Below are 27868 nucleotides of genomic sequence, written 5' to 3'. Positions count from 1 at the left end.
AAAAAAAATGGAAGAGAGAAAAGCATAATACTGTTACAATTCTAAATAGCACAACTAAAACACATCCACTCTAGTAACCCAAGTCAATTTTCAACTTATCTAACAATAGCAGTTTCATGTGGTACAATCTACAAGTTAATCCACAAATACTTACTGAGCATCTTCTATATGCTAACATTTGTCTCATATCTGTACAAACATATCCTGAAGAGACTGACTTGAAACATGAAAGTCACTAATTTCAAGAACCCTAGTTAGGGAGGAATCAGGTGTACACGCTATTATTTTTAAAAACACCGATTAAATGTATGTTTTCTTCTATACTATAGCTACTTTTTTTTTCTTTCTGAAAACACATTACATGGGTGCCCGGCCAGTGTGGGTCCGTGGTTGAGCATTGACCTATAAACCAGTTCGATTCCCGGTCAGGGCACATGCCCAGGTTGTGGGCTCCATCCCTAGGAGGGGGCGTGCAGATGATCAATGATTCTTTCTCATCATTGATGTTTCTCTTTCCCTCTCTAAAATAAATAAAAATATATTTTCCAAACACCACATTAAATGGATCCTCAAAAATATTTTTGAACTAAATGTTTGTGATATTGCCAAAGTTTAGCACTGAAATATACACTTTTCAATGGTTCTAACTTTTAAGTCAAAACTTGCCTACATTTGCTACATATTATTTTGAAGCTTCAAGAGGCTTTTATAATTAACAACAACTAACATTTATTTGTAAAATACTTTCTAAAGCACTCCCATATATATATTATCCTAGATAACAAACTAAGATAATACAAAATTTGCACTAGTAACGGAGTGGAATATTAATAAAAACTAAAAGGTAAATCATCTTTTTTTTGCATGTGCATTTAAAAAAAATATTGTAAAACATTCAAATCCTGTGTCAATGAACCTCTGTAACACACAGGAAAAAACCCCTCACATCAGTTAATGCCTGTGATTAAGCATCGCTGCCCACTGCAGGCGGGCCAAAAGTTTCTCTAGTGCGCATCAGCTGGATGTCTTTGTCAGCCATACAGGTATCACAGCCCCACACTGCTGATGCTTCTGCAGTGAGCAGGCCATACGCTGTCTCAGTCATTCCAGTGCAGATCCGATGAAACCATTTCTGACAAGAGGCTTCACATAAGATGGCATCCTGATCATCATTCACTTCGTTTGTACAAATCCCACACGGATACACTGGGTCGGAAGAAGAATGGCCGCGGCGGCTTGGGTGGAGAGAGGATTTATTGCTTTTCTCCGTGGTGCCTGTGTCTGCTGCACCTCTGGGCTGTCGTGGCTTATTCTGTGTCCCATTTGCATGGCTGTTGTTTGTAGCTTCAGCACTACCTGAACGGCTATTCTCTTGATTTACTGCATTGTTTTGGTTAACGTTTTTTAATTCAATATTACTCTGATTCATCGTGTCATCCATATTTAAGTGCGGTGGCTGAGCAGAGGAATTTTGATTAGTGCTTTTGGTTGATCCTTGATTAAAATCTTGTTTTGGGGGTGGTGCTGCTTTTGCTTGACCAAAAGTATTTGGGGGAGGAATAAAAGAATGATTAGATTCTAATGGAGAAGCAAAATTTGAATTATTTCCAGGGATAAAGTTAGATGCCAACTCGGGATTAGAAACCTGGCCAGCGTTCTGTGGAGGAATCTGGTTGAAGTTTTCAGCAGGATTTTGTCTAAAGTGTTGATTAGGCATATTAACATTCTGACTTAGTGCATTATTATAAGATGGATTTCCAAAATTTGAATTATCGTGTGGCCCAAAGTTAAAGGCATGAGGTCGATTAAAACCCATGCCCAGAGGATTCTGAGGAAATGGGTGTGGTTGATTCCTGAGCGAGTAAGGAGCACAGTATGGGGAAGACATTCTTGGGGGGACGTGAGGTGGCATTCTGAATGTGCTGTAGCCTCCAAAACCAGGATACCCAGGGCCAAGATATGGATTTGACGAAGGTAGTGGTTTATAGGAAATAGTATTATAGTTGTCATCAAATGGATTAGCAGCCACTAGATGGTCAGAGTTTGGATTCGGTGGCGGAGCATACTCAGACAATGGAGGAAAAGAAGGCCCCTAAAATGAGAATGTAAAGTAAAATACATGCTTCTAATCAAAGCAGTTATTAAATTCATCCCACTATAAAATCTTAACTTTTATGAACTTAGTTTTAGTCAAGTTTCGCTTAGAGTGTTAGGAAAATTTCATTCTTCACTTGACCTTTAAATTCCAAATATTATATATAATTATATGTAATAATAAAATGTATAAGTTTCTTTCATTTAGAAAAGGAAATAAGTAAAGTAATGCTTTTCTGAGCATGAATCCATTACTTCAAATTCCAAAAGTACTTAACTATTAAAAGACAATTCATTACCGTAATTTTCACTTAACACACTTGCTTATAACTCTAGAATCTTTCATGTAAAATTCTAACTAAAAATACCTCTTATACCCCTAAATAATCATAAAATTAAATAAACAGGATCTAAACATTTTTCTAGTTTAACTTTAAGAAATAACTAATAACTTGTCCCCAAAGTTCTAGGCCGCATAATGGAAAAATAAACTTCCAGTTTAGTCACACTACAAGGTTAACAGATGGTGGCCAAAATAGAAAAAAGTCATCTGTACATACATTATCCTTATTCACAGTGTATATCATAAAAAGAATGCTCCAAATTTATAGAGAATAAACCCTGCAAAACCTGTATTGCTTATTAAAACCACAGGTTATAGACAAAAGGTATCTCCATTATGATTACTTCATGATATGCACATGCTACTGAATTATAATAGTTGAACACTGTTACTTCAAGTTAAACTTGTCTCCATATATGTCTTGTAATAGGACTATAGACATCTATATCTTTAAAATTAGACTTAAGAATAAGCATTTTAATTTGTCTACCTACATTTCCCATTTGCAATAAACACTGACCTACAATTCCACAATAACCATTAGCTGCAGAGAAAAAAAAATACATTTATTGCAGAATTCACTATTAGTTTCTGAATGAGGATAGGAAACAAAAACAATGACCAAATTTCAAAAACCTGATTTGAGAGAGAGAAGAAACATCTATTTGTTGTTCCACCATTCATGCATTCATTGGTTGCTTCATGTATGTGCCCTGACCAGGGATTGCACCTGCAACCTAGGCAGAACAGGACGATATTCTAACCAACTGAGCAACCCAGCCAGGGTCCCATGACCAAATTTTAATTTACCTCAACAGCCTGATCATATCAGCAAGGAAAAACTGCAATTATAAGGAAATGTCAATTTACCTGTGTGTTTGTCTTCCTTTTTTTCTTATCGGGGCTTCCTAGTTGTACACCTGGTCCTCCTAACCCATCCAGTCCACTATCACCACCTAAAAACAAATAAAATCCAGATATTTCCATTTGTATGTGAAAGCATTATATATATATATATACACATATACATACACACACGTATATATATAATCTCATAGCAATATCTATTATGATTACCCATTTATATAGTTTCTACTTTTGTTAGATAAAAGCAATACTAAATTTTTATTATCTTTGTTCTTTGAAAAGTCTTCCCTATAATTCCAGCCTGAAACAGTCATTCATTTTACTTCCATAGTATTTTTGTTATTTTTTCAGTGAAAAAGAAAGTGCCCATCCTGCCTTTAAACCTTCAGTCATCTGATTCCCTGTCTCTGAGGTAACCACTGTTAGTAGATTCTGGTCTATATTTGCAAAGATAATCCAGATAAATCCCAGTATAATAAAGGGGTAGGCAAGGGTAGGTTTACTGTAACATTCTTTTGAGTTAATAAAGCTATTTTAATAATCATAACCTGCATATCTTTTTCCATACAATTATAAACCTCCTCTTGCCCACCCCTGTATATTTTTTTAAATACATTTTTATTTATATTAGAGAGAAAGGAAAAGGGAGAGAGAGATAAAAACATAAATGATAAGACAGAATCACTGATCGGCTGCCTCCTGCACAGCCCCTACTAAGGATTGACTCCATAACCCAAGCATGTGCCCTGACTGGGAATCAAACCATGACCTTCTGATTCATAAGTCGATGCTCTATTCACTGAGGCAAACTGGCTATGCACGCTATACACAATGATCTATACCTGTTTTCTTACTCATTACATATAGAATTGCTCCATTCTCTAATATCTGAGTGGTATTTCCTAGTATGATTTTATACCAGAATTCATTAAACTGGTCCCTCCCGCACTGATATCTGGGTTATTTCCAAATCTTTGCTGTTCTGGAAAAAAAAATCCACGTATAAATGTCTTTATATACAAATAATTTCTAGAATTGTAATTTTGGTATGCTAAGGGAAAACCTTAACTGAATTAAAGAGAATTAAAAAAAGTTTATCAATGAATTTTTTCCCATTATGGAGAATTCCAAACATATACAAAATTAGATAAAAGAATAAAATTATGTACGCACATATACAGATATATATTTGTAATAGGTTAGTAAATAAATCCAGTGAATTGACAGGTAATAGAAAAGACCTGGTCATATATGTGGCTTCTGGGAAAGGGCTATTTAAACTGAGACCTTAAGGATATAAAACCTTTCATGTGAAGAGCAGAAGGAAGAGTCTCTGGGCAGACAGAACAGCATGTGTAAAAACTATTAAGTGGAAATGAGCTTTATGTGTTTAAAAAACTTACAAGAAGTATTTTAAGGGATTATGAAGAATGCCTCTTGAAGAGATAGGCATTTTAGATTGTAATGGACTGAATGTCTGCTCCACCCCCAACTTATATGTTGAAGTTCTAACCCAATGTGAGGCTTTTGGAGGTGGAGCCTTTGGAAGGTACTTAGGGCTACATTAGGTCTTTCCCCGGGTGCACACACCAAGGACAAGCCATGTGAAGATGCAGCAAGAAAGTGGGCAACTGCAAGCCAAGAAGAGGGCTCTCAGCAGAAAATGAACTGGCTGGCACTTTAATCTTGGACTTCCCAGCTTCCAGACGGGAATAAAATAAATTTATGTTGGTTAAGCCACCAGTCTATGGTAGTTTGTTATGGCAGCTTAAGCAGACTAAGAACTCTGTAGTTTATGATAAGAAATTTGGATTATATTTGAAGAAGAACGGTTGGTCATTTAAGGATTTTGAGCAGGAAAGTGAAATGATTTATGTTTTTTAAAAGATTACATTAGCAGCTGTGTTAAGAATAAATTGGTGATGAGATAGGGGTAGAATCAGAAGACCAGTAATCGTATCTTTGTAAGAGCAGTCCAAATGGTACTTGTCAATAAAGAGACATCAGTGCATTGGAGACAGTTTTCCACATAACAAAATAAAAAGCAGCCATTTAGAGAAGCTTAAATAACATAGGTAAAAAAACAAAACAAAACAAAAAAACAACAAAAAAACTATGACAGACAATAAAATTTAGCAAGGTTTCTGGATATTACATTAATAATTAAACATCAAGAGCTTTCTTATATACAAGATAAAGTAGAGGAGTTTTCATTTACAGGAATAAAACTAAACTAGTTAGCTATGAATTTAAAAAATGCGTAAGATCAGTATGAATAAAAAGCTTTTTAAAAACCCTACTGGGAGACACAGAGGGAGAATTCTAAGTGGAAAGGTATTGACTATTCTGGCTAGCCATCTAGAACAAAATAATATTGTTTTCTACCTCACTTATTATCCCAAATAGCCTTGTTGTGCCCTCCTCAGAGACACCAGCACCAGATGACTGGGTCTCAGGCCCAAAGGACCCATGCTCAGTCCCAGAGGCATTAATACCAGCCTAAGTAGCAGAGATCTGAATTTAAATTCCATGAATTTTAGTTCCCTCCTGTGTGTTTACATATTTAGTAATTCCAACCTCTTTCCTTTGTCCCATAACCTTAGAAATGATAGCTGCTTCTCCCAGTTGATATTTCTGAGAAAACTTTTGTATCCTACTTTACCATTTTAGTTTAGTATCTCTTTACAATACTTTATATTAAATATATTCTGTTAAAAGCAATTGGTTTCTGCCTCCTGACTAGACTCTGATATATATATCTCAATTCTTACCAATCAGAAATATCATTACTACTAAGTTAACATCACTCCAGACACCTACCAACTTTTCCTTTTGCATAGAGTAAAAGCAATACCTTTACAAAAATATGCTATTTTTATTTTATTTATTTATTTTAATATATTTTATTGATTTTTAAATAATATTTTATTGACTTTGTACAGAGAGGAAGGGAGAGAGATAGTTAGAAACATCGATGAGTCATCGATCAGCTGCCTCTTGCACACCCCCTACTGGGGATATGCCCACAACCAAGGTACATGCCCTTGACCGGAATCGAACCCGGGACCTTTCAGTCCCCAAGTCAACGCTCTATCCATTGAGCCAAACCGGTTTCTGCTAATATGCTATTTTTTAAATGAAAGCATTAAATTATAATTTAATAAAAGAAACAAGATAAAACAGAAGAATATGCTAAATATTTCCTCACCAAAATAGAAATTTTGCAAAAGAATCCCCTAAAGAAAAGACATTAAGAAAAGCACTAAGTGGAAGAAATTATGGCTTTTCTTCTTTCAATTTTAGATAGCATTGACTTCCTGCTTTGAAAATTGAGAATAATATATATTCTATGTTCCCTTCCCCCTTCAGCAGGATATTTCCTATCTGTAGTCAGTTCTTCATTTCAGGTAAGTTCACTTTTATCGTATCTTCATTTCAGGTAAGTTTGCTTTTATTGTATTGGGTCGGCAAGTAAGTAATTGCGGATTTTTTAAAGAAAATCAAAGACAATTTTTTCATGGAACTAAATAACTTTATTCTGTAATGTATTGCCCATTTTGATCAATGACCTTTTGCCATCTTTCAGGCAGCATCATAATCCCACGTTCAAAAAACTTCTGGTTTTTATTAGCAAAAAACTGAATCAGGTACGATTTGACATCATCATCATTATTGAAATTTTTACCATTCAAGGAGTTTTGTAAAGATTGAAACAAAAAGTAATCAGATGGTGCAAGGTCAGGACTATATGGTGGATGTGGCAAAACATCCCAACCAAGCTCCATTAATTTTTGCCGAGTGACCAAAGATGTGTGTGGCCTTGCATTGTCATGATGGAATACAACACCTTTTCGATTTGTCAATTTGGGCCGCTTTTCTTCAACTGCATTGTTTAATTTCATTAGTTGTTCAATGTAGACATCAGAATTGATCGTTCGGTTGGGTGGTAAGAGTTCAAAGTAGACAATTCCTTTGTAATCCCACCAAACTGATAACAAAACCTTCTTTTGATGAATATCAGCTTTTGATGTTGTTTGAGTTGGTTCACCTGGCCTGCTCCACGATCTTTTCCGCTTGATATTGTTGTAAACAACCCATTTTTCATCGCCAGTTATCAGTCGTTTTAAAAATGGATCATTTTCATTACGTTTCTTTAGCAAATCGCAGCTGCTAATGAGTTGCGTTAACTGTGATTCTTTCAGTTCGTGAGGAACCCATGTATCGAGTTTTTGAACATAGCCAAGTTGTTTTAAGTGATTTTCAATGCATGTATGTGATACATGAAGCTTCTCTGCAATCTCACGTGTTGTACTGTGACAGTCCGAATTGATTATTGCTTTGATTAGGGCGTCATCAACTTCAACTGGACAACCAGAGCGTTTTTCATCTTTGAGTGAAAAATCACCAGAACGAAATTTGGCAAACCAATTTTGACACTGCCGTTCTTTTAAGGTTTCGTCACCATAAACAGCACATAACTTTTTATGAGCTTGCGATGCGTTTTTCCCTTTGTGGAAATAAAAAATCAAAATATGACGAAAATGTTCCTTTTGATTTTCCATTTTTCAACGAACGCCAAACGAAAACTACAAAACAGATCAAAAAACTTTTTTTACTGATTAACAGCTGAATAGCCAACTATCAAATAACAAAATGTGTTTTACATTTTTACTACGTCTGCAAACCTAAAAATTCAACCGAAGCTATATATGTGTGAAACCCGCAATTACTTACTTGCCGACCCAATATAATTTCCTGCTGCATTTGTTGAGTGCTCTATTTCAGGGGCACTCATTATTGTACTAGAGAAATTTTTAGCTCCATATTTATTAATTAGCTTTTCTGACTTTAATCTTTGTCTTTTTCATCTGTATTCTGAATATCTGAAGAAAGCTTTTCTATTATGTAATTTAATTGCTAACTATCTCTATTCTGTTCCCTATTTCTAATTTATTTGTTCTGAAAATATGTTGCTTTGGGCCTCAATTTGTTTCCTTAGGTCCACAATTTATCTTTCATCTTGTTTTATTAAGTTTACCACTCGAAGTACATGTGAGATGGTTCCTTGTCTGTAGGTTATGGGTTCTTTATCTTCTGCAGGCTGCTTCTTTTTGCCTTGTTTTTGTTAGTTCATTTGCCATAGCATGTTTACGTAGTTATCTTGCAACTTTACCCAAAGCTTTTATTTGCTCTGATTTAACATGGGTGATTTTTTACTCCCTTGTATTCACATGTAAGGTTGTTTGCTTGATCTAGGTGGTATGCTGTATCTATTGATATAATAATGATTTTTCCCCCTTTAAACTGTTTTAATATTTCATACAGACCTTGTATTTATTTCTTAAATAAACCAAACTTATTCATTTTTATATAAATGTTATGTGTATTTGTCTTATATGACTGGATATGCTAATAATCTCTTTAGAATGCCTGCCTATATTAGCAAGATAAACCTATTGGGGAGTGGGGGGGTGCAACAACCCATTTGCATGGGGGAAGTCTCTTGTGTGCCCTGATCCCTGACTCAGTGTGTATGTGCCCTGGAGACTTCTGTCAGAGACAGTCAGGCCTTTTATTTTTTTCTTAATGTTCTCTATTTCACTTTTTTTTTTTTTCCTTACTCAAAGGAGAAAATAAAAATACTTATTTAATTTGCTTCCCTGCAGACTTGGGGTTTTTAGTGAGAATTCTCAAAATTCTATAAATCACCACCAGCTTCCAAGGGGCAGGGGTTGTCACAGAAGCTTCAGACACTGCATCCACCCTGTTCCAGATGTATGGTATTGTGCGGTGCTACCTCCCTTGGTGGCTGCTGTTACTGAACATTTTTGCTGTTGTGTTTTTGTTTGTTTGTTTTAACATTATTTTGGTTCATTTGGCTTAGAAATAAAAAGATATTCTGAAAAGCAGAATCTTAACTTAGAAGTTTATATCTAACTATATCATTCACTCAGTCTCCATAACAAACCTATGAGGTAGCTAACTCACCCCCATAAAAATAAAAAAATAAAAAAATAAAAAAATAAAAAAAAAGAAGAAGAAGAATTGAAATGTGAAGGGGTCACCATCGGTCAAAAGTGGCACTGAAATATATATAAAACTAAGGTTTTATTTTCTTTTGCTTTCATGTATAATCCAGTGATTTTTTGAGCTTCTTCAAGGTTGTTTAATCATCATTACTATTTAATTCCAGAACATTATCATCACCCCATAACCACTGACACCCATTCCTCAACCCCCAGTCCCTCGTAAATCACTAATGTACTTTCTATCTATATAGATTTGCTTATTCTGGACATTTAATATAAATGGAATCATACAATATGTCACATTTGGTGGTTGTTTTTTTGTTGGTTTTTTAAAATATATTTTATTGATTTTTTACAGAGAGGAAAGGAGATAGAGAGCTAGAAATATTGATGAGAGAGAAACATCGACCAGCTGCCTCTTGCACACCCCCTACTGGGGATGTGCCTGCAACCAAGGTACATGCCCCTGACCAGAATCGAACCTTGGACTTTTCAGTCCGCAGACCGACGCTCTACCACTGAGCCAAACTGGTTTCAGCTACATTTGGTTTTTTTAATTTAAAAAATGTTTAAATCCTCACTCAAGGATATTTTTCCTCCATTGATTTTCAGAGAGAGTGTAAGGAAGGGAAGGGAGAGATGGGGAAGAGGGGAGAAAGAGAAAAAAGCATGGATTTGAGAGAGACAATCAACTGGTTGCCTACCACACTCGCCCCAAACAGGCTACAATCTAGGCTACAATCCAGGTACACGCCCCTGACCAGGAATTGAATCTGCAGGCCTTTAGTGCTTGGGCGTACACTCTAACCACTGAGCCATGCCAGCCAGGCCAGTATGTGGCTTTTTGTGTTTAATTTCTTTCAATAGTATTTATTCATTAGTATTTCATTCCTTTTTATGGATGTGTAATATTCCACTGTATGGAGAGACCACATTATTTTTTAAAACTGATTTGAGAGAAAGGAGAAAGAGAGAAAGAAACACTGATGTGATAAACACTGACCTATCAGCTGCCTCCTGCATGCCGCCTACTGGGGAATTGAGTTGACAACCCAGGCATGTGCCCTGACGGAGAATCAAGCCAGTGAGCTTTTGGTACACGGGATGACATTCAATCAACTAGCTACACCAGCCAGGGCTCTATGCTTAACTTTTTGAGGAACTGCTCAACTATTTTCCATAGTGGTTATACCATTTTAAGTTCCTACAAGAAGAGGGTTCCAATTTCTTCACATCCTCTCCAACATGTACTTTCTCTTTGTTTGAAGTTAATATCTCATTGTGGTTTTAATTTGCACTTCCATAATTACTGATGTTAAGCAACTTTTCATGTACTTATTGACCATACATATCTTCACTGAAGGAATATCTATTCAAGTTCTCTGCCTTTTAGGTTGTTGTTGTTGTGTGTGTGTTTTGATTGTCTCTTTTGTTAAGTTGTAAGAATTTTTCATATATTCTGGATACTACACTCTTATTAGATATAATTTGCAAATATTTCTTCCATTCTGTGAGTTCTCTTTTCACTGTGATAGTGTCCTTTGATGCACTTAAGTATCTAATTTTTTAAAAATATATTTTATTGATTTTTTACAGAGGAAGGGAGAGAGATAGAGAGCTAGAAATGTCAACGATAGAGAAACATCGACCAGCTACCTCTTGCACACCCCCTACCGGGGATGTGCCCGCAACCAACTTACATGCCCTTGACTGGAATTGAACCTGGGACCTTTCAGTCTGCAGACCGACGCTCTACCACTGAGCCAAACCGGTTTTGACATTAAGTTTCTAATTTTTATGAAATCCAATTTATTTATTTTCCCTTTGATTGCTTGAGTAAAACTAAGTTTATCAACTTCTATGAAAGTAGTCTTCCTCAATGGCTCACAAAAGGCAAAAATGAAAACTTCCGGTTTAAACTAAAGGAATTCGTATCTTTTCATTCTAATTTGATGTAGATATCTAAGTAGATGCTAAGTAAACAACTAATAGTGAGACCCAGTCTGTCCCTTAAGGTCATTTATTTATTTTTATTTATTTTTTAAAAACATATTTTATTGATTTCTTACAGAGAGGAAGAGAGAAGGACAGAGAGCCAGAAACATCGATTAGAAAGAATCATCGATCAGCTGCCTATTGTACACCCCCTACTGGGGATGTGCCCGCAACCAAGGTACATGCTCTTGACCGGAATCGAACCCGGGACCTTTCAGTCCGCAGACTGACGCTCTATCCACTGAGCCAAACCGGTTTTGGCACTTAAGGTCATTTATTAAAAATTGTTTAAGCCCTAGACAGTTTGGCTCAGTAGATAAGAGCGTAGGCCTGCTGTCTGAAGGGTCCTGGGTTTGATTCTAATCAAGGGCACCTACCTCAGTTGCAGGCTTGATCCTCGGCCCTAGTTGGGATGTGTGTGGGAGGCAAACAATCAATGTGTCTCTCTCACATCGATGTTTTTCTCTATCTTACCCCCTCCCTTCCACTCTCTCTAAAAATAAAAGGAAAAATATCCTTAGGTGAGGATATTTGAGGATTAACTAAAAAAGGTGAGGATTAACTAAAAAAAAAAAAAAATGGTTTAGGATTGACTAAAATTATTACCAATGAACTAATGATTCCAGTAACCTGTATAAAATGAACTAATGATTTCACATTAACAATTTGTATGTAGATTTCCTTAACAAAATATATTGACATACTGAATAAAGAAATGTGTTGTTCTTGAATATGAATACCTAGAAATTCTGATGACTCTGGTATGGAAAAAGAATTACCAATAGTCTTAGAGGTCAAACAATAAAGTAGTTACATAAACAAAAGTGTCAAACATCAAAGTCCTGTCTTTCCTCACATCTGTCATGGGTTTTACTTCTAATAAAAGTACAAGTAGACAAAGTTTTATTCTTAAAATAAAAACAATGATTAATAAACTAAAGGCCTGGTGTACGAAATATGTGCACAGGTAGGGTCCCTAGGCCTGGCCAGTGAACAGGGCTGATCAGGGTCTTCCGGCTGCTGGCCGGGCCTTCCTTCCCTGGCTGCTGGCTGCCGGTCAAGGCCTTCCATTGTTCCGAGCTGCCCCCCGATGGTCAGCGCACATCAGAGCAAGTGATTAAACTCCCAGTCTCTCGGTCAAACTCCTGAGGGGACACTTTGCATATTAGCTTTTTATATATAAAGATTAATCTCTGATCTCTAATGTAGAATATATAAATTACCATTCACAGCATTATTGAGATGACTGAATAATTGTACTTTTACAATTAAAATGTAATGTAATTTATGATGAACAAAATGTACTCTTATTGGTTAGTACTTACCATCTCTGTTTATGTTCCAAAAACTTAATAATTTCTTATACTTATTCTAAGGCAAAGATCTGCATTTGGAATCATTTAAATAAACTCATTATTTTTAAGTCATCTGTAAACAAAACCACCTAAAATCCTTTTTTTAAAATTGAGTTTTATGACATTAATTTTTGATTAAGTCTAACATTCCCCCCTCCCGCATAAAACAAATCTTCAAGTTTCCACTGGTCTCTGTTCTCCATTTAATTGCTTATCCAAATAATAAACTACACAGATGCTCCTCAAACTACAGTTGTGTTATGTCCCAATAAATCCATTATAAGTTGAAAATACTGCATTTAATACACCTAACCTACTGAATATCACAGCTTAGCCTAGCCTACCTTAAACTTGCTCAAAACATAATATCCAAACACACCGGAAACATGGTACACTGTAGACTGTACCTTGATGATCACCTGGCTGACTGGGAGCTGTGGTCACTGTCATTGCCCAGCATCATGAAAAGATCAAAACTGATAGCCCAGGAAAAGATCAAAATTCAAAATTCAAATTATGGTTTCATAATGCATATCACTTTCACAGCATCATGAAGCTGAAAAATTGGAAGTCAAACTACTGTTAAGTTGGGAACCGGCTAACACTTCCAATGGTTCTGACTCTTGGCCTTACCTAAATCCTTCCTGCTGCTATCTGTAATACTGGTGGTTCTTCTCCATGACATAATCAGTGATGATAGATCAGATTTATATTCATCAGGGCTAATTAGAACATAGACTACCAAAAATTTCTAAAATTCTCACTCTTTAAAAATGAAGTGAAAGGTCAGAATCCAGGGGAAGGAAAGTAGTAGTTTAGAACCAGTTATTTAGGTTACCCTAACTTTGGTACCAACACCTCTTTCTCCCTGTCTGCTCTATATACCTGCTGGTGCTCACTCTGCAAGATAAACAATGACAATTCAGCCTGAAGTAGAGAGTTGTGGGGAGCAGAACCAAGAAAAGGGGAACTGCTAAGGCTTATTGTAACACTGGCTACTCTGATCCTTTTATTTATTAACTAGAGGCCCAGTGCATAGATTTGTGCACCCGTGGGGTCCCTCGGCCTGGCTTGCATCCTTTCGCAATCTGGGATCCCTCAGGGGATGTTGGAGAGCTGGTTAGGCCCGATCCCCACACACCAGGTTGAGGGATTCCACCGGCACCGGGCCTCTAGTATGCATATAAGACCTTGGTTAATCTCTTCCTGTCCTCGCCACTTCCCTCTAAGATTCATCAGTCTGTTCCATGTTTCCATGTCTGTGCATTGAGCATCTGCCCCTGGTGGTCAATGTGCGTCATAGCTACATTTATATATTTTTTAGATAATTAAATTTCTTCATCTCATCTCCTCACTCCTACCTGCCTACTGCCCTCTGAATGCACATGGGAAACAGAATCGGGAAAGTATGTCAGAATGGAAACAAGAAGCCTCTTTCATTTTAAGAACATCTATCTGTCTACATATTATCATCCTGCACTATGCTAATCAATCTCAAGTAAGCAAAGTAACACTCTTAATCTCTTTTTGCCCTTTAAGCTTTACGCAGAGCTGGAAACTGAAGTTGTATTTTTTCTCATAGTCTTATAGAAGAGTCTACTCTATTAAATGAAGTAATTATTTCCCATCTAAAGATTCCATAAATTAAATATATTTTAAATGAAATCATTTATAGGTATAAAATATTTTTTTATTTTTAAGTTTTTTATTTTTTTGTATACTGTGAATTATTTACTTTATGTCTTTTATTTTCTTATGTTTAATGATAATATCTTGATTTCTCATTTTATTTATTTATTTTTTATTAATCCTCACTCAAGGATATTTTTCCATTGATTTTTAGAGAGAGAGAGAGAGCAGAAGGGGAGGGGAGAGGCACAGAGAGACAAACATAGATGTGAGAGAGATACATTGATTGGTTGCTTCCTACATGTGCCCCAACCAGGGCCAGGATCAAACCTGCCACTGAGGTATACGCCCTTGACTAAAATCAAACCTGAAATCCTTTAGTCAGTCCCTGGGCCAACATGCTAACTAAACCAAGACAACAAGGGCTTTGTTCCACCTCTGAAAGACTCAATCCTGGCCAGGTAGCTCATTTGGTTGGAGCAATGAGTATGAAAGGTAGCCAATTGATGTTTCTCCCTCACACAGATGTTTCTTTCTCTGTCTCTCCCTTCCTCTCTCTCTCTAAATTAATAATCTATACTAAAAAACTGGCAATATGCAAATTGGTCATGATGCCCTCACTGAATAGCAGGCTGTGTGGGGTGATCAGGCTGGCAGGGGGGTTAGTGAGGGAAGAGCAAACGACTGACCAGCAGGCTGCATGGGGTGACCAGGCTGGCAGGGGGGTTAGTGAGGGACAACCAAATGATTGACCAGCAGGCTGGGAGGGGTGACCAAGGAGTTCCTCTCAGCCCAGCCTGGACCCTCTCCAATCTGGGACCCCTCAGGCCTACAGGGGGGGAGGGGCAGTTGGGGTGACCAGGCCAACATGGGGAGCAGTTGAGGGTGATCAGGCTGGCATGGGGGGCAGTTAGGGGTGAACAAGCCAGCAGAGTGGGCAGTGAGAGGCGACCAGACCAGTGGGGGGGGGGGGCAGTTGAAGGTGACCAGGCCAGCGTGGGCGGGGGGCAGTTGGGAGCAACCACCATGGTGGTGAGGGGCAGTTGTGGGCAAGCAGGCTGGTGGGGGGAGCAGCTGGGGTGATGAGGTTGGCAGGGGGGCAGTTGTGGGTGACCAGGCTGGCGGGATGGTGGTGGTTGAGGACAACCAAGCTGCAGGGGGGGACTAAGGGGCAACCAGGCTGGCAGGGGGGCAGTTAGGGGCAGCCAGGCTGGCAGGGTGGGCAGTTAGGGGCAGCCAGGCTGGCAGGGTGGGCAGTTAGGGGCAATCAGGCTGGCAGGCAAAGGCAGTTAGGGGCCATCAGGCAGGCAGGTAGGTGAACAGTTAGGAGCCAGCAGTCCCAGATTGTGAGAGGGATGTCCGACTGTTGGACCAGCAGTTGGACATCACCTGAGGGGTCCCGGATTGGAGAGGGTCCAGGCTGGGCTGAGAGGAACCCAAACCCTCTTTCCCCCACCCCGTGCACAAATATCATGCACCGGGTTTCTAGTAAAAATAATAAAAACGTATCCTTAGGGTAGGGAAGGGGGAGAAGGCTCAATCTATTTTGACCCCCGAGTCCTTCAAAGGGAATGAAAGCATTATTCTGTATTATAGATAGAAGCATGTTTTTTCTGTTTTAAATTTTAATTTTTTACTTTACTTATAATAATGGTTTGTGATACTGACTTCTCATAAGTACTGCTATTGCATTATTTTATTCTTATTTTAAAAATGTTTTCATTGATTTTTTTTTCCCCAAGGGAGAGAGGAAAGGAGAGGGAGAGACAGAAAATAACCATCAGCATGTTCCCGCCTGGGGATGGAGGGCACAACCTGGGCATTTGCCCTGACCAGGAAAAAACCCGAGACCTCTCAGTGCATGGGATGACACTCAACCTAAATATTAATTAGATCATGATCTAGAGGCCCAGTGCATGAAAATTTATGCATTGGATGCAGGGGTCCCTCAGACCAGCCTGCCCTCTCTCACAGTCCAGGAGCCCTCAAGGGTGGGAGGCAACGGCCATCAGGGAAAGGCGATGCCCCCTTCACACCTCTGCTGCTGCCACTGCCGGCAGCACAAGCCTCGGCTGGCCCTGGTTACCTGAGCCTCGGGCAGCTCTGGGCGTGCACTTGCCGCCCCGCGCCGCCCCCCAGGATGGGCTGAAAGGACTGTGGGACTCCAGTGGGGCTGAGGGAACTGGGCACCGCCATCTTGTGGCTATGGGCACCACCATCTTTGTGACAGTGTGATGGTCAACTTGCATATTCCCTCTTTATTAGATAGGATTTTCCTTTAAACTTACTTACTTTATCATCATTCCTAGTAAGTAGATATTGTAATACACATATGGATTGGTGTAAGTATGTATCTTATTCTGATTAAATGACACAAACCAAGTTTGTGTGCTCCCCCCACCTCCCTGAATTCATATGTTGAAATCCTAACCGTCAAGGTGATGACAATAAGATGTGGGGTCTTTGGAAAGTGATCAGAGCCCTCATAGATGGGGTTAGTGCCCTTATAAAGCAAACCTTGGAGAGCTCCCTCACCTTTTGCCCATGTTAGGACACAGGGAGAAGGTGCCATCTATGAACCAGGCAATGGATCCTCACCAGACACCGAATCTGCTGGCACCTTGATCTTGGACTTCCTAGCCTCCAGAATTGTGATAAATACAATTTCTGTTGTTTATAAGCCACCCAATCTATGTTATCTATATATATATAAAAGGCTAATATGTAAAGGGTCCCCTCTAGAATTCAACTAAGAGTTCAAATGCTCGCTATGACCTGTGCTGACCACCAGGGGCCCGGGTGGAATGAAGGCAGGCCCTAACAGGCAGCCGGAATGCCCCAATCGTCCCTGATCACTGGCCAGGCTGGTGCACTGGGCCTCTAGTTCTGTTACTGATATAACAGCCTGAATGAACTATGTGCCTAACACACTACCTGGCACATAGTGGGCAGTTAAATACTAATTCTCAGTTTGCTTTCTTTTAAACAAAGCTAAACCATAAGCTCACTTCACTCCAGTTCCTACAGTATTTAACATCCTATTAAAATATCTAATATTCAGCAATGTCAACACATTCAATGGACATTGAAATATCAGTTTTTCATGATGGCATAGAAATCTGGGATATAATGTTAGGTTATGCTATCATTTACACTATGGATGTGACATAGCTAACAGCTTTGTCTTGACGTGGAACACATACTTCTATAATACTGGTCTCTACCATGGAATGAAAATATTATGAATATTCTATATAATAAAAGCGTAATATGCAATTTGACCGTCATGCCCTCGCACAAGATGGCTGCCCCCATATGGTCACAAGATGGCCGCCAGAATATGGCTGGCAGGGGAGAGCAGTCGTGGGTGAGCAGGCCAACAGGGGAGGGCAGTTAGGGGCAACCAGGCCAGCAGGGAAGGGCAGTTGGGGGCGACCGGGCCTACAGGGGAGGGAGGGCAGTTAGGGGGGACCAGGTCTGCAGGAGAGGGCATTTGAGGGGGGGAGGGGTCCAAGCCTGCAGGAGAGGGCAATTGGAGGTGACCAAGTTGGCAGGAGAGGGTAGTTAGGGGCGATTGGGCTGGCAGGAAAGGGCAGTAGGGGGCAATCGGGAAAGCAGGGGAACAGTTAGGCATCAATCAGACTGGTAGGATAGTGGTTAGGAGGTGATCAGGCTGGCAGGCAGAAGCAGTTAGGGGTAATCAGGCGATTAGGGGTAGGCAGACGAGCAGTTGGGAGCCAGCAGTCCGGGATTATGAGAGGGATAGCCAACTGCCAGTTTAGGCCTGATCCCTGTGAGGTACCAGAGGGTCCCAGATTGGAGAGGGTGCAGGTTGGGCTGAGAGACACCCCTCTACCCCAGTGCAAGAATTTTGTGCACTGGGCCTCTAATGTGAATATAGTATTATAAGAATCCTGTCAACCATTTGGCAATGCTGATGACTTTGTTTCAGTCATCAAGCACTGCCAAATGCTTGATGGAATTCGTATCCTTTTAGAATGCAAGGCAGAAAGTGTCCTCTTTTGACGCTCAGCACCTAGATCAATCTGTGTACTTAATAAAATTAAATTCAGAAAGCACTCAACATCAGGTAGTTAAGATTTCAAATACACATAATTCCTGTGCCAGCTGTCTCCCCAAACTAGTGGTCTTTGTATTACTGGTTTAAGGTTTAAGCTTATAAAAATGAGTGTATGGTATCTATGTTTAAGCTGACTCTATACAATAATACCTTTAATAATAAACTTACTGTATTAACAATGACAGCTAAATTTTTAAACAAAAAAATTCAGAAATTATGAAGAACAAAGAGGCAAATATTTGCAAAAATCATGTAATAAACAGCTTGTATTTGTTTTTCTCAGCAAAACTGTCAAATCTGAGAAGTTTCTGTTTTTATAATATATTTTTGTTCACTGCTTTCTCTCTAGGAGAAGAAACCTTCATTGCTTTTCACTCCATATATACTCCCAATCAGAATGAGAAAGAATATGCTCTAGGTCATTTATTTATTCATTAACTGACTCAATATACTTAAAAATGAATGTTGACCACATTACTTACTATATTTTGGGCTTTCTATTCCTGTTTTAAAAAGTAAAGACTTAACATGGCCCTGCCATTGTGGGGGTTGGTTGAGCGTTGTCCTATGCACCAAAAGGTTGCCAGTTCAATTCCCCATCAGTGCACATGCCTAAGATGTGGGTTCCATATCCGGTCAGCATGTGTACAGGAGGCAATTGATCTATGTTTTTCTCTTACATTGATGTTTCTTTTTCTCACCCTCTTTCTCTTTCTCTCTCCCCCTTACTATCTTTCTCTGCCTCCCTATTCCTCTCTCTAAACACGTGCCTGGGTGAGGATTTAAAAAAAGTAAACACAGATAACTTATAATGTACCAGACACTGTTTTCAGTGGTGCTTTATATTTATTCACCTGTTTAATCCTTCAAACAACTCCATGGAATAAGTATTATTCTCACTTTGTACCTGAGGAAACTGAGGCACAGAGATTAAGTCACTTGTCAAGGATGGCACAGCTAGTATATAGCAGAGCTGGGATAAGAACCCTGGCAGTCAGGCTCCAGAGTAAAAATGCTATACTGTTTCTCAATGTTACTATTAGCATTTCTATAGAGACTTGGAACAAGAAGATCTAAAATCACTCTTCACAATACCTTACAGTTCACCTTGATAATAAAGATAACTCAGAGCTCTAGCTGGTTGACTGTGCTTGTAGGGATATGAACTTCCCTCTCAAAACTGCTTTTGCTGTGTCCCATAGATTTTGGATTGTTGTGTTTGGTTGACTCTGTGGATACAGCATCAGCCTGCAGACCAAAGGGTCCCGGGTTCGATTCCTGTCAAGGGCACGAACCTTGCTTGCAGGTTCCTCTCCAACCTGGCTGGGGCCCTGGACAGGAAGTCTGCAGGAGTCAACCAATCGATGTGTTTCTCTCACATCAATGTTTCTCTCTGTCTTTCCCTCTATCTTCCATCTCTCTGAAAGATCAATGGAAAAATATCCTCGGGTGAAGGGTAACGAAACAAACAAACAAAAAACAAACAAAAAGATGACTTAGATGTCTTGAGTTGCCTGGAATAAGAGAGAACCGTGCAATCTTTCCAAGAGGTAACTCTTCTACACCTCTGGTGACAGCACACAAGGAAGACCACATTACGTGAAGTTACCAAAACCTCTTATTAACATTCATCAAATTAGACCTCAAAAACACTTGTTGAGCTTCTGTAAGTATAGAAATAAAAGAAGTAATTCCTCCTTTGAGCATATCATAATCTAGAGGAAAAAGTTTTTCTTTTTTATTGAAACTCTTAAATTTAACATGATAAATACTATGATAAAGATGAGCACAAGCTATTTAAGGAACAGAAGGTACTCCAAGCTAGTCTTGACTGAGGGAGAAGATATCCTTGCAGGTTTCAACTGAGCTGATGCTTTGAAGATGAGTGTCTTACCAAAGGTAGGGGAAAAAGAGGGCATGCCTTAACAGGGTGTGCCAAGAAAGATTTATAGCTAAGAGAGACCATATGTCTAGGGGAGAAATATGAAAAAAGGGAGAACATTTCACAGAACACAAAGGATGGTGGACAAAGCAGTAGGCCTGGGCCAAATAAAAAAGGCCAATATAAGAAGGTTGGATTTTTATCCTAAAAGCAATGGGAACCACTGAAGAATTTTACCGAAAGATTAACATGACTGAATTGTGTTGGGGAGCACTATGGCAATAGCACATAGTGACTAAGGTTTTGGGCTTTAGAATTTAAGTTCTAGCTTTGCCACTTACAAGCTTGGCAAGCTTGAATATGTTTGCCTCAACTGTAAATCTAGAATGATAATAACATCTACTAGAAACTCATAGGGTTATTAATAGGATAAAACAAGATGATCTATTTAAACCAGTTAGCAAACTGTTTGATAAGTACTTAGCATATGGTAGCCATTCATCACCATCAGTAGCAATGTGGAAAATGGGTTAACAGGGACAAAATAGGAGGTAAGAAATCCAGTGAGAGAGTTACCATAATAACCAAAGAGATAAAATTTGAATTAAAGTGGTGATGGAAAGGTCCAGGAGATGATGGGTTCAAAACAAATTAAGGGGCAGAAACCGGTTTTGCTCAGTGGATAGAGCGTTGCCCTGCAGACTGGAAGGTCCTAGGTTCGATTCCGGTCAAGGGCATTGTACCTTGGTTGCGGGCACATCCCCAGTAAGTAACTCTATTACTCTCCTTTCCTCTCTATAAAAAAATCACTAAAATATATTTTTTAAAAAAACATATTAAGTGGCTGCCCGGGCAACGTGGCTCAGTGGTTGAGGGTCGACCTATGAACCAGGAGGTCACCGTTTGATTCCTGGTCAGGGCACACACCTGAGTTGCAGGCTTTTTTTTTTAAGTGGCTTGAGTTTATTTATTTTTTAATATATATTTTATTGATTTTTTACAGAGAGGAAGGGAGAGGGATAGAGAGTTAGAAACATCGATGAGAGAGAATCATCGATCAGCTGCCTCCTGCACACCCCTCACTGGGGATGTGCCCGCAACCAACGTACATGGCCTTGACCAGAATCAAACCTGGGACCTTTCAGTCCACAGGCTGACGCTCTATCCACTGAACCAAACCGGTTTCAGCTGAGCTGCGGGCTTAATCCCAAGTGTGGGGAGTGCAGGAGGTAGCCAATCCATGTTTCTCTCTCATCATTGATGTTTCTATCACTCTCTTTCCCTTCCTCTCTGAAATCAATAAAAATATATTTATAAACCCCACACATATTAAGGGGCATATATTTGGAACATTATTGGGAGGGGAGTGAGGGATGAGTTTGGGTCACTGGATAAATGGTAGGGATTATTGGAGAAAAAGCATACTGGACATCTCACAGATAGATACTTTTCATTCAATACCTTAGAAACAAAATTCATTAATCTCTTATAAATCCACTGGCCCTTACATATATCTGTGAGACCTTCTTTATGGTTTTTCTCCTCTAACTCTCTTAGCTATTCTGGCACATTCTACTCCTCAGAGTCCTCTTTCCTCTTTTGTCTCCTAAATATTTGTGTTTCCAAAGTTTTTCTCTTCTCACTTTTAACTCTCTTGAGAGAGCTCATCTACTCCCAAGGCATTAATTAGAATTCACCTGTTTACTGATAACTTCCCGATTCCTATTTCTGACTCTGATCACCTGCCTAAGCTCCAAACCATAATATTTGTTGTGTACTCTGGGACATCCCATGGGGATTTTCATTCAATGTGTTGAAAACCACTCACTTTCCTATAATCTGCCTAGCCCTTACATGTATCAATGAAGAAACAAAACAACAAAAACACCAAAACAAAAAATCTTTCCTTAGACATTTTCTCACCTTCTCATCCTCTTGATTCTGTGACTACATAAATTATGCTTCTTTTCCAATCTTAATCCAAATCTTCCATACACCTATATAGTCTGTATTTTTTAGTAAAGCCTACTTTTTAGCACTTTTATGACATTTGTCTTATTATCCCATTCTAAAATACATCCTTACCTTTCCTATGTAATTTCTAACTCTGGTTAAAAGCATTTCAACTGAAATGAATGTCTTAGCTTCCTTCTTCATCCTTAAATTTCTGTCTTTTTTCATCCATTCTCTTTTTTATCCAAAACTAACTCTTTGGGGGCAATGGTAAGATACGTACACATAAATACCTTAATAAAAAAAACCCAACTAACTCTCCATTTGCATTCTTAATGTTATTCCCCTTCTCTCATCTGCAGAGACCTAATTTATGAGAAGAGGGGCCTTACCTGCTTCATCTGTTTCTAGAACAGTGAGTGCCTAGCACATGGTAGATATTAAAAAACATGTACTGAATGCTTTATTAAAGAATTGCTTCTCTTTTCTGTTGCTTTTTTAGTTTCCTCTCCTTCTACATAAAATTCTTCTGTTAAGTCTACAAATATGTTTAAATCTATTTACAAGAGAGAAAAAAATAAAGAACCCATACAAATGTTCTCTTGATTCTATCTTTCCAAGCTATTGGCTATGTTTTTCTTTCTCCCACCAAGCTTCTTCTTCTTCCTCTTTTTTTAAATGTATTTTTATTGATTTTAGAGAGGAAGGATAGGGAGAGACAAGAAACATCAATGATGAGAGGGAATGATTATCAGCTGCCTCCTACACGGCCCTGTCAGTGCATATGCCTGAGTTATGGGTTTGAGTCCATAACTCAGGCATATGCACTGACAGGAATCAAACCATGACCTCCTAGGTCATAGGTCAACACACAACCACTGAGTCACACCGCCAAGTATACCACCAAGCTCTTTTAAGTCACATCTGCACCACTAACTTTACTACTTCAAAATGTGGTTTTTCTCCCAAATCATCACTGATTTCTTATACCTTTGTCTCACCCCTCATGCTTTTTATTTCCCCTATATAGTTTTTTATTGACTTTTTTTTTTTTTTTTTTGAGATTGAGAGTAGATGGAGGGGGGAGGGAGCAAGAGAGGGAGGAGAATGGGAGAAAGGGAAGGAGGGAGGGAAGAAACATCCTGCCAGAGATAAAACCCATATGTGCCCTTGACCAAGGAATCGAATCAGCAACCTTTTGCTGCATGGGATGATACTCAACCAACTGAGCCACAGCGGCTAGGGCACTTCTATGTAGTTTTACACTTCTATATAGTTTTACCAACTACTTCTTAGAACTCTTTTCAGGATGTCTTTCATGATTTCTTTAAAGGTAGACTATATGTACCTTTATTTCCTGTAGATGGCCACAGTACTTATAATGCTCTTAATAAATGTGTGCTTATGCCAGTATCCAGGACTAGATTAAAAATGTCTTAAAGACCAGTGTCATGACTTCCCACTGTCTGGCACTATGAGTGCTCAATAAATATTTGTTGAGTAATCAAATGAATATTGTCATCAGATTGACACTTAAGATTTTTAAAAACACTGGGGAATGGGAGTGTTGGTTAAAGTAAGTATGGTAGGTACCATTCTAAGAAAAAAAAACAAGTAAAAGTAGTATAAGGGGCTATGGACAATCAGAAAGCAATATAAATATATGAATAAAAAAGATATAAATGAATTACTTCATGTATTCACTCATTCATTCACAAAGCAATTAGGGGAGATACATAAAGACACTCAAGATACTGTACCTATCTTCATGGATGTGTTTTACAATCAAGGGTTGAGGGTCTGGGAGTGGTAAGAGCTGATAGACAGTAGGAGTAAGTTACTTTGCCATTTAAGAGCAATTCTGAATCTAATATTAAAACATGGGGACAAGTTTAGAAGACCACAAATCAGCTTTCTCTGGTCCACTCACTTTTGCAATCCAGGTCAACAAGCAACCTTTTGGCACATTGGCTCTGTCTTTCTTTGGTGCATTGGCTATGTCTCTGAGAGCAGCAGCTCTCAAACTTTAGTGTGCATAAGGAACACCAGGGATCTTGTTAAAGGTGGAGAAAAATCTCCCAAAATCCCGATTCTGTGAGTCCAGGATTATGCATTTTTTAAAAATATATATTTTATTGATTTTTCACACAGAAGAAGAGAGAGGGATAGAGAGTTAGAAACATCGATGAGAGAGAATCATTGATCAGCTGCCTCTTGCACACCGCCCACCGGGGATGTGCCCGCAACCAAGGTACATGCCCTTGACCGGAATCGAACCCGGGACCTTTCAGTCCGCAGGCCGACGCTCTATCCACTGAGCCAAACCAGTCCCAGCAGGATTATGCATTTTTAATAAGCATCCCACAGGATTATGATGCATTTGGTCGGCAGAGAATACTACTGTAAAGTCCTTAGTCACGCCATAATTTTGCCATATCTGAATTACACCTATAATATCTTAGCCTTATCCTAAGCAAGAAGTTTGTTGACTTCTTTTTATAATACACATGAAATAAATAAATAACTATAACTATTAAAAAGTCTGTCTGTATATACGAGTGATGGGAAAGTTTGAGGAGCACTGCTCAAGAGATTATGCTCTGTAAACACCACATCCTGCATGCAATCTAACGACACAAATTACAACCAAAAGTTCCAGGATAGTGAAGTTCACCAGAATTGAGTAACAGCAGAAGAGCTCATGTAGATATTCTGGTACCTTTAATGGATTATAAAATAATCCAAAATTGTTTTTAAAAATTTATGTTCTAATTATTACAAAATGACTTGCTATTTTAAAAACCCCGCTTTACATTGACTTTTTTTTTTTAAAATTATTTTAAAGAATACTTTACCTTGTATTCTGGTACACCTGAGCCAACTCCCAACAGTTCAGCATCAAACTTAAAAGTAGCAAGCAGTTGGAACAAAATGAAGATTGGTCTGTGCTCTTGACCCATAATATGTCCATAAAAATGGACATAAAACATATGTCCATTTTATTTAAAATTATACTTGATAACTGGGTTCAAAGATATAAACTTGATAGCTCTCTTCCTTTTCCTTCAACCCTAAAATAATTTATAATAATAGGAAAAACGATATGGAAAAAAAAAAATCAGAGGAATCAATGCATCTCAGAAAGGCCTATTCCTTACAGGCTTTGGCAATTCACAACCACAAACAGAAAAGAAAATTGAAATAGAAAACTGTCACCAAATGAAAGACTGTGCTGATAATAAGCCTTTAAACACAATATTCTGCTCTAAATTATGTGCTTGCTTAAATGGCTAAGAAAATCAATCTCTAAACCTCTGAGTGGATGGTTTTTGAATACCACATTGTAACTGTGTCAAAAGCCAGTTCCATACATCTAATCTCTAGTCCCATGGAACAAAAACACAGATGAATGACAATGGTCCTTGATCTCTACATCACTTAAGCCAATGGGAAATTTACCTGACCACTTACTGATGTATAAAGCACTCCATCTTGTTTGGATGAAAGCATTATTACAATCATCTCCTAACTAGCCTCCCTGCTTCCTCCACCTGTTCTCTACAGTCTCTTCTCCCCACAGCAGCCAGAGAAACCCTGTCAACATGTCAGATCAGTCCCTCTTCTGCTCAAAACGTCCAGTTCCGGTCAGAATAAAAGCCGAAGTCTTTTGAAGGACCCCCAGGCCCCCAATACACAATCCATCCCCTTATGCCCAAACTCAGCTCCTACTCCTCTCCCTTTGCTCTCTCAGTGCCAGCTAAAATAGCATCTTTGCCATTTCTTGAGCACACCGGGCAGATTCCAGACCTAGGGCCTTTGCACTTGCTGGTCCTTTTGCCCAGACACAGGCTGTTCTTCCCTCACATCTTTATCAGGCTCTGCTCTATCGCTTCCTCTGGGTCTCTGTGCAAACATCAAGTTCCAGCAGCGGCCTTTACACATACATGTCACGGCCACCTCCTCATCCCCTTATGTCTTTCCTAACCACGTCTCCTGCTTTGCTTCTCTCCACAGCATTGTCACTGACCTTCTCCCCCTCATTTGTTCACCAGCCATTTGCCCCCCCCCCCCCACCAGAGGGGCCACTTCTGCTGGGTGACAACTGCCTTTTGCTTTGTTCAGGGTCCAGCTCTCAAGGCCAAGAACCATGCCTGGCAGCACACAGTAGATGCTCAATAAACATTTGCTTAATGAACTAACGGTATTGCATCCATGTTGGGGGTTTCCAACCCTTAACTCCACTGAGGGCTGGAAATAAACATGCTGGTGGGTATCCTCCACGTTTCCAGACTGCACTTGGGGGGGGGTGTCTGTCAACTTACATGCATCGTCTTTTGTCTGGTACATGGCTCCCTCTGATGTTTCTTAGAGAGTGGTAAGGCGGCAGGCAGCCAAAATGCCTAACGTGTACAAGGAAGAAGCAAACCGATCATGTATGGAACCGATGTGGGGTGGTCCGATTCTTATCCATAAGCCGACGGAGAAAAATGCCTTTTGGATGGACAGTTTCTCCTGTTATTGGGGGGTAAACACCGCTGTGTGTGTGTTGTCTTCGGGGGCGGGGGGCGGGAGGGGGCTGCAGGAGCCGCGGGGGCCAGTGCACCTCCTTCCAGAACCTCAGCTCGCTCCCGTGCAGAGTCCAACTTACTTTTTGGGGGGAGGGCATCGCTTACTTTTTTGGGGGGAGGGCCTCGTCCGTGGTCTCTGCAGGGCGGGGGGAAAGGGGGTGTCCCTGTCTCAGCCTCTGAGGCACCTATTGTGCTGTGTCTTGCGAAGGAGAGAAGGTGACAGAGGGAAGAGGAGCGGGGAGGACGAAGGGATGCGGGGTGCGCCCGCCGCAGCCTCCCCGACACCCAGTCGGGGCGCCCAGGGCTCCGCGCGGGTGTCGCGGGCGCCGGGGGCCGCCGCCTCCCCGGCCGCCTGGGCCCGGGGCGCGGGCGGGCGGGACGCGGGCTGCGCGGAGTTAGGCCCGGACCCCGCCGGTGGCCTCCCCGCGGCCCGGCGCGCGGCCCCCGCGCCCCCCGCGCCCCGGACCCCCTCCGCCGGGCGCCCGTCTCGGTTACCTCGAACTCTCTTCAGCGAAATGGGATCCTTCTCCTGTTCCGCGGACATTACAGACCTCGGAGCATGACTCCCCCCCAGGCCGCGGGAATTCGGTCTCTTTGATGCGGCGGCGGCGGCCGCGGCGGCGAGGGCTCCTCCTCCGCCGCCTCCTCCTCCTCCTCCTCGCGGGGCCGCGGCGGCGGCGGGGAGACGAGCCTCCGAGCCCAGGCGCGGCCGGGGCCGGGGCCGAGGGCGGCGGGGCCGCGGGCCGACTTTGCAAAGTTTGGGCGGAGGACGAGGCCTCGGGGCGGCCGGGCGGCGCGCGGGGGCCGGCGGGGCTGCGCGGCGCCTGCGGGGAGCGCGGCCTGGGGGGCGGCCCCCCGCGCGGGGCCGGCACGTGCGGGCGGGAGCGCCGCCTCCTCCTCCCGCCCCTCGGCCGCCGGAGCCGCCGCAGCCGCCGGAGCCGCTGACAGGGAGGCGGGCGGCGGGCCCTGGCGGCGCTCGGCGCCCTCAGAGGAGGAGTCCGCGCCCGCGCCGCTCCCGAGTCGCAGACACAAAAGCCCCCGGCGCGGAGCCGCCTGCACCGCCCGCTCCGGG

The 27868-nt window shown here is 40.6% G+C and overlaps 1 protein-coding gene across 2 annotated transcripts; it reads right to left on the bottom strand.

The window, feature by feature from the left end:
* Positions 1 to 514: 514 nt before the first annotated feature.
* On the bottom strand, positions 515 to 27411 carry PYGO1 (pygopus family PHD finger 1). 2 transcript variants are annotated; one of them, XM_045582291.1, is made up of 4 exons: positions 27292 to 27405; positions 26551 to 26628; positions 3308 to 3393; positions 515 to 2092 (listed from the first exon to the last, which is right to left on the bottom strand). In XM_045582291.1, the coding sequence occupies exons 2-4, from the start codon at positions 26573 to 26575 to the stop codon at positions 965 to 967; spliced, it is 1239 nt and encodes a 412-aa protein (XP_045438247.1). In that variant the 5' UTR covers positions 26576 to 26628; positions 27292 to 27405; the 3' UTR covers positions 515 to 964. The 2 variants fall into 2 exon arrangements, with proteins under 2 accessions (XP_045438247.1, XP_036297076.1); XM_036441183.2 differs by lacking the exon at positions 26551 to 26628 and having other exon boundaries at positions 27292 to 27411.
* Positions 27412 to 27868: the final 457 nt, after the last annotated feature.

The sequence above is a fragment of the Pipistrellus kuhlii genome, unplaced genomic scaffold (genome assembly GCF_014108245.1).
Source record: "Pipistrellus kuhlii isolate mPipKuh1 unplaced genomic scaffold, mPipKuh1.p scaffold_m20_p_1, whole genome shotgun sequence".
NCBI classification, from domain to species: Eukaryota; Metazoa; Chordata; class Mammalia; order Chiroptera; family Vespertilionidae; genus Pipistrellus; species Pipistrellus kuhlii.
Note: the sequence above shows the minus strand (reverse complement) of the source record. Positions and strands in the feature narration are given on the sequence as shown.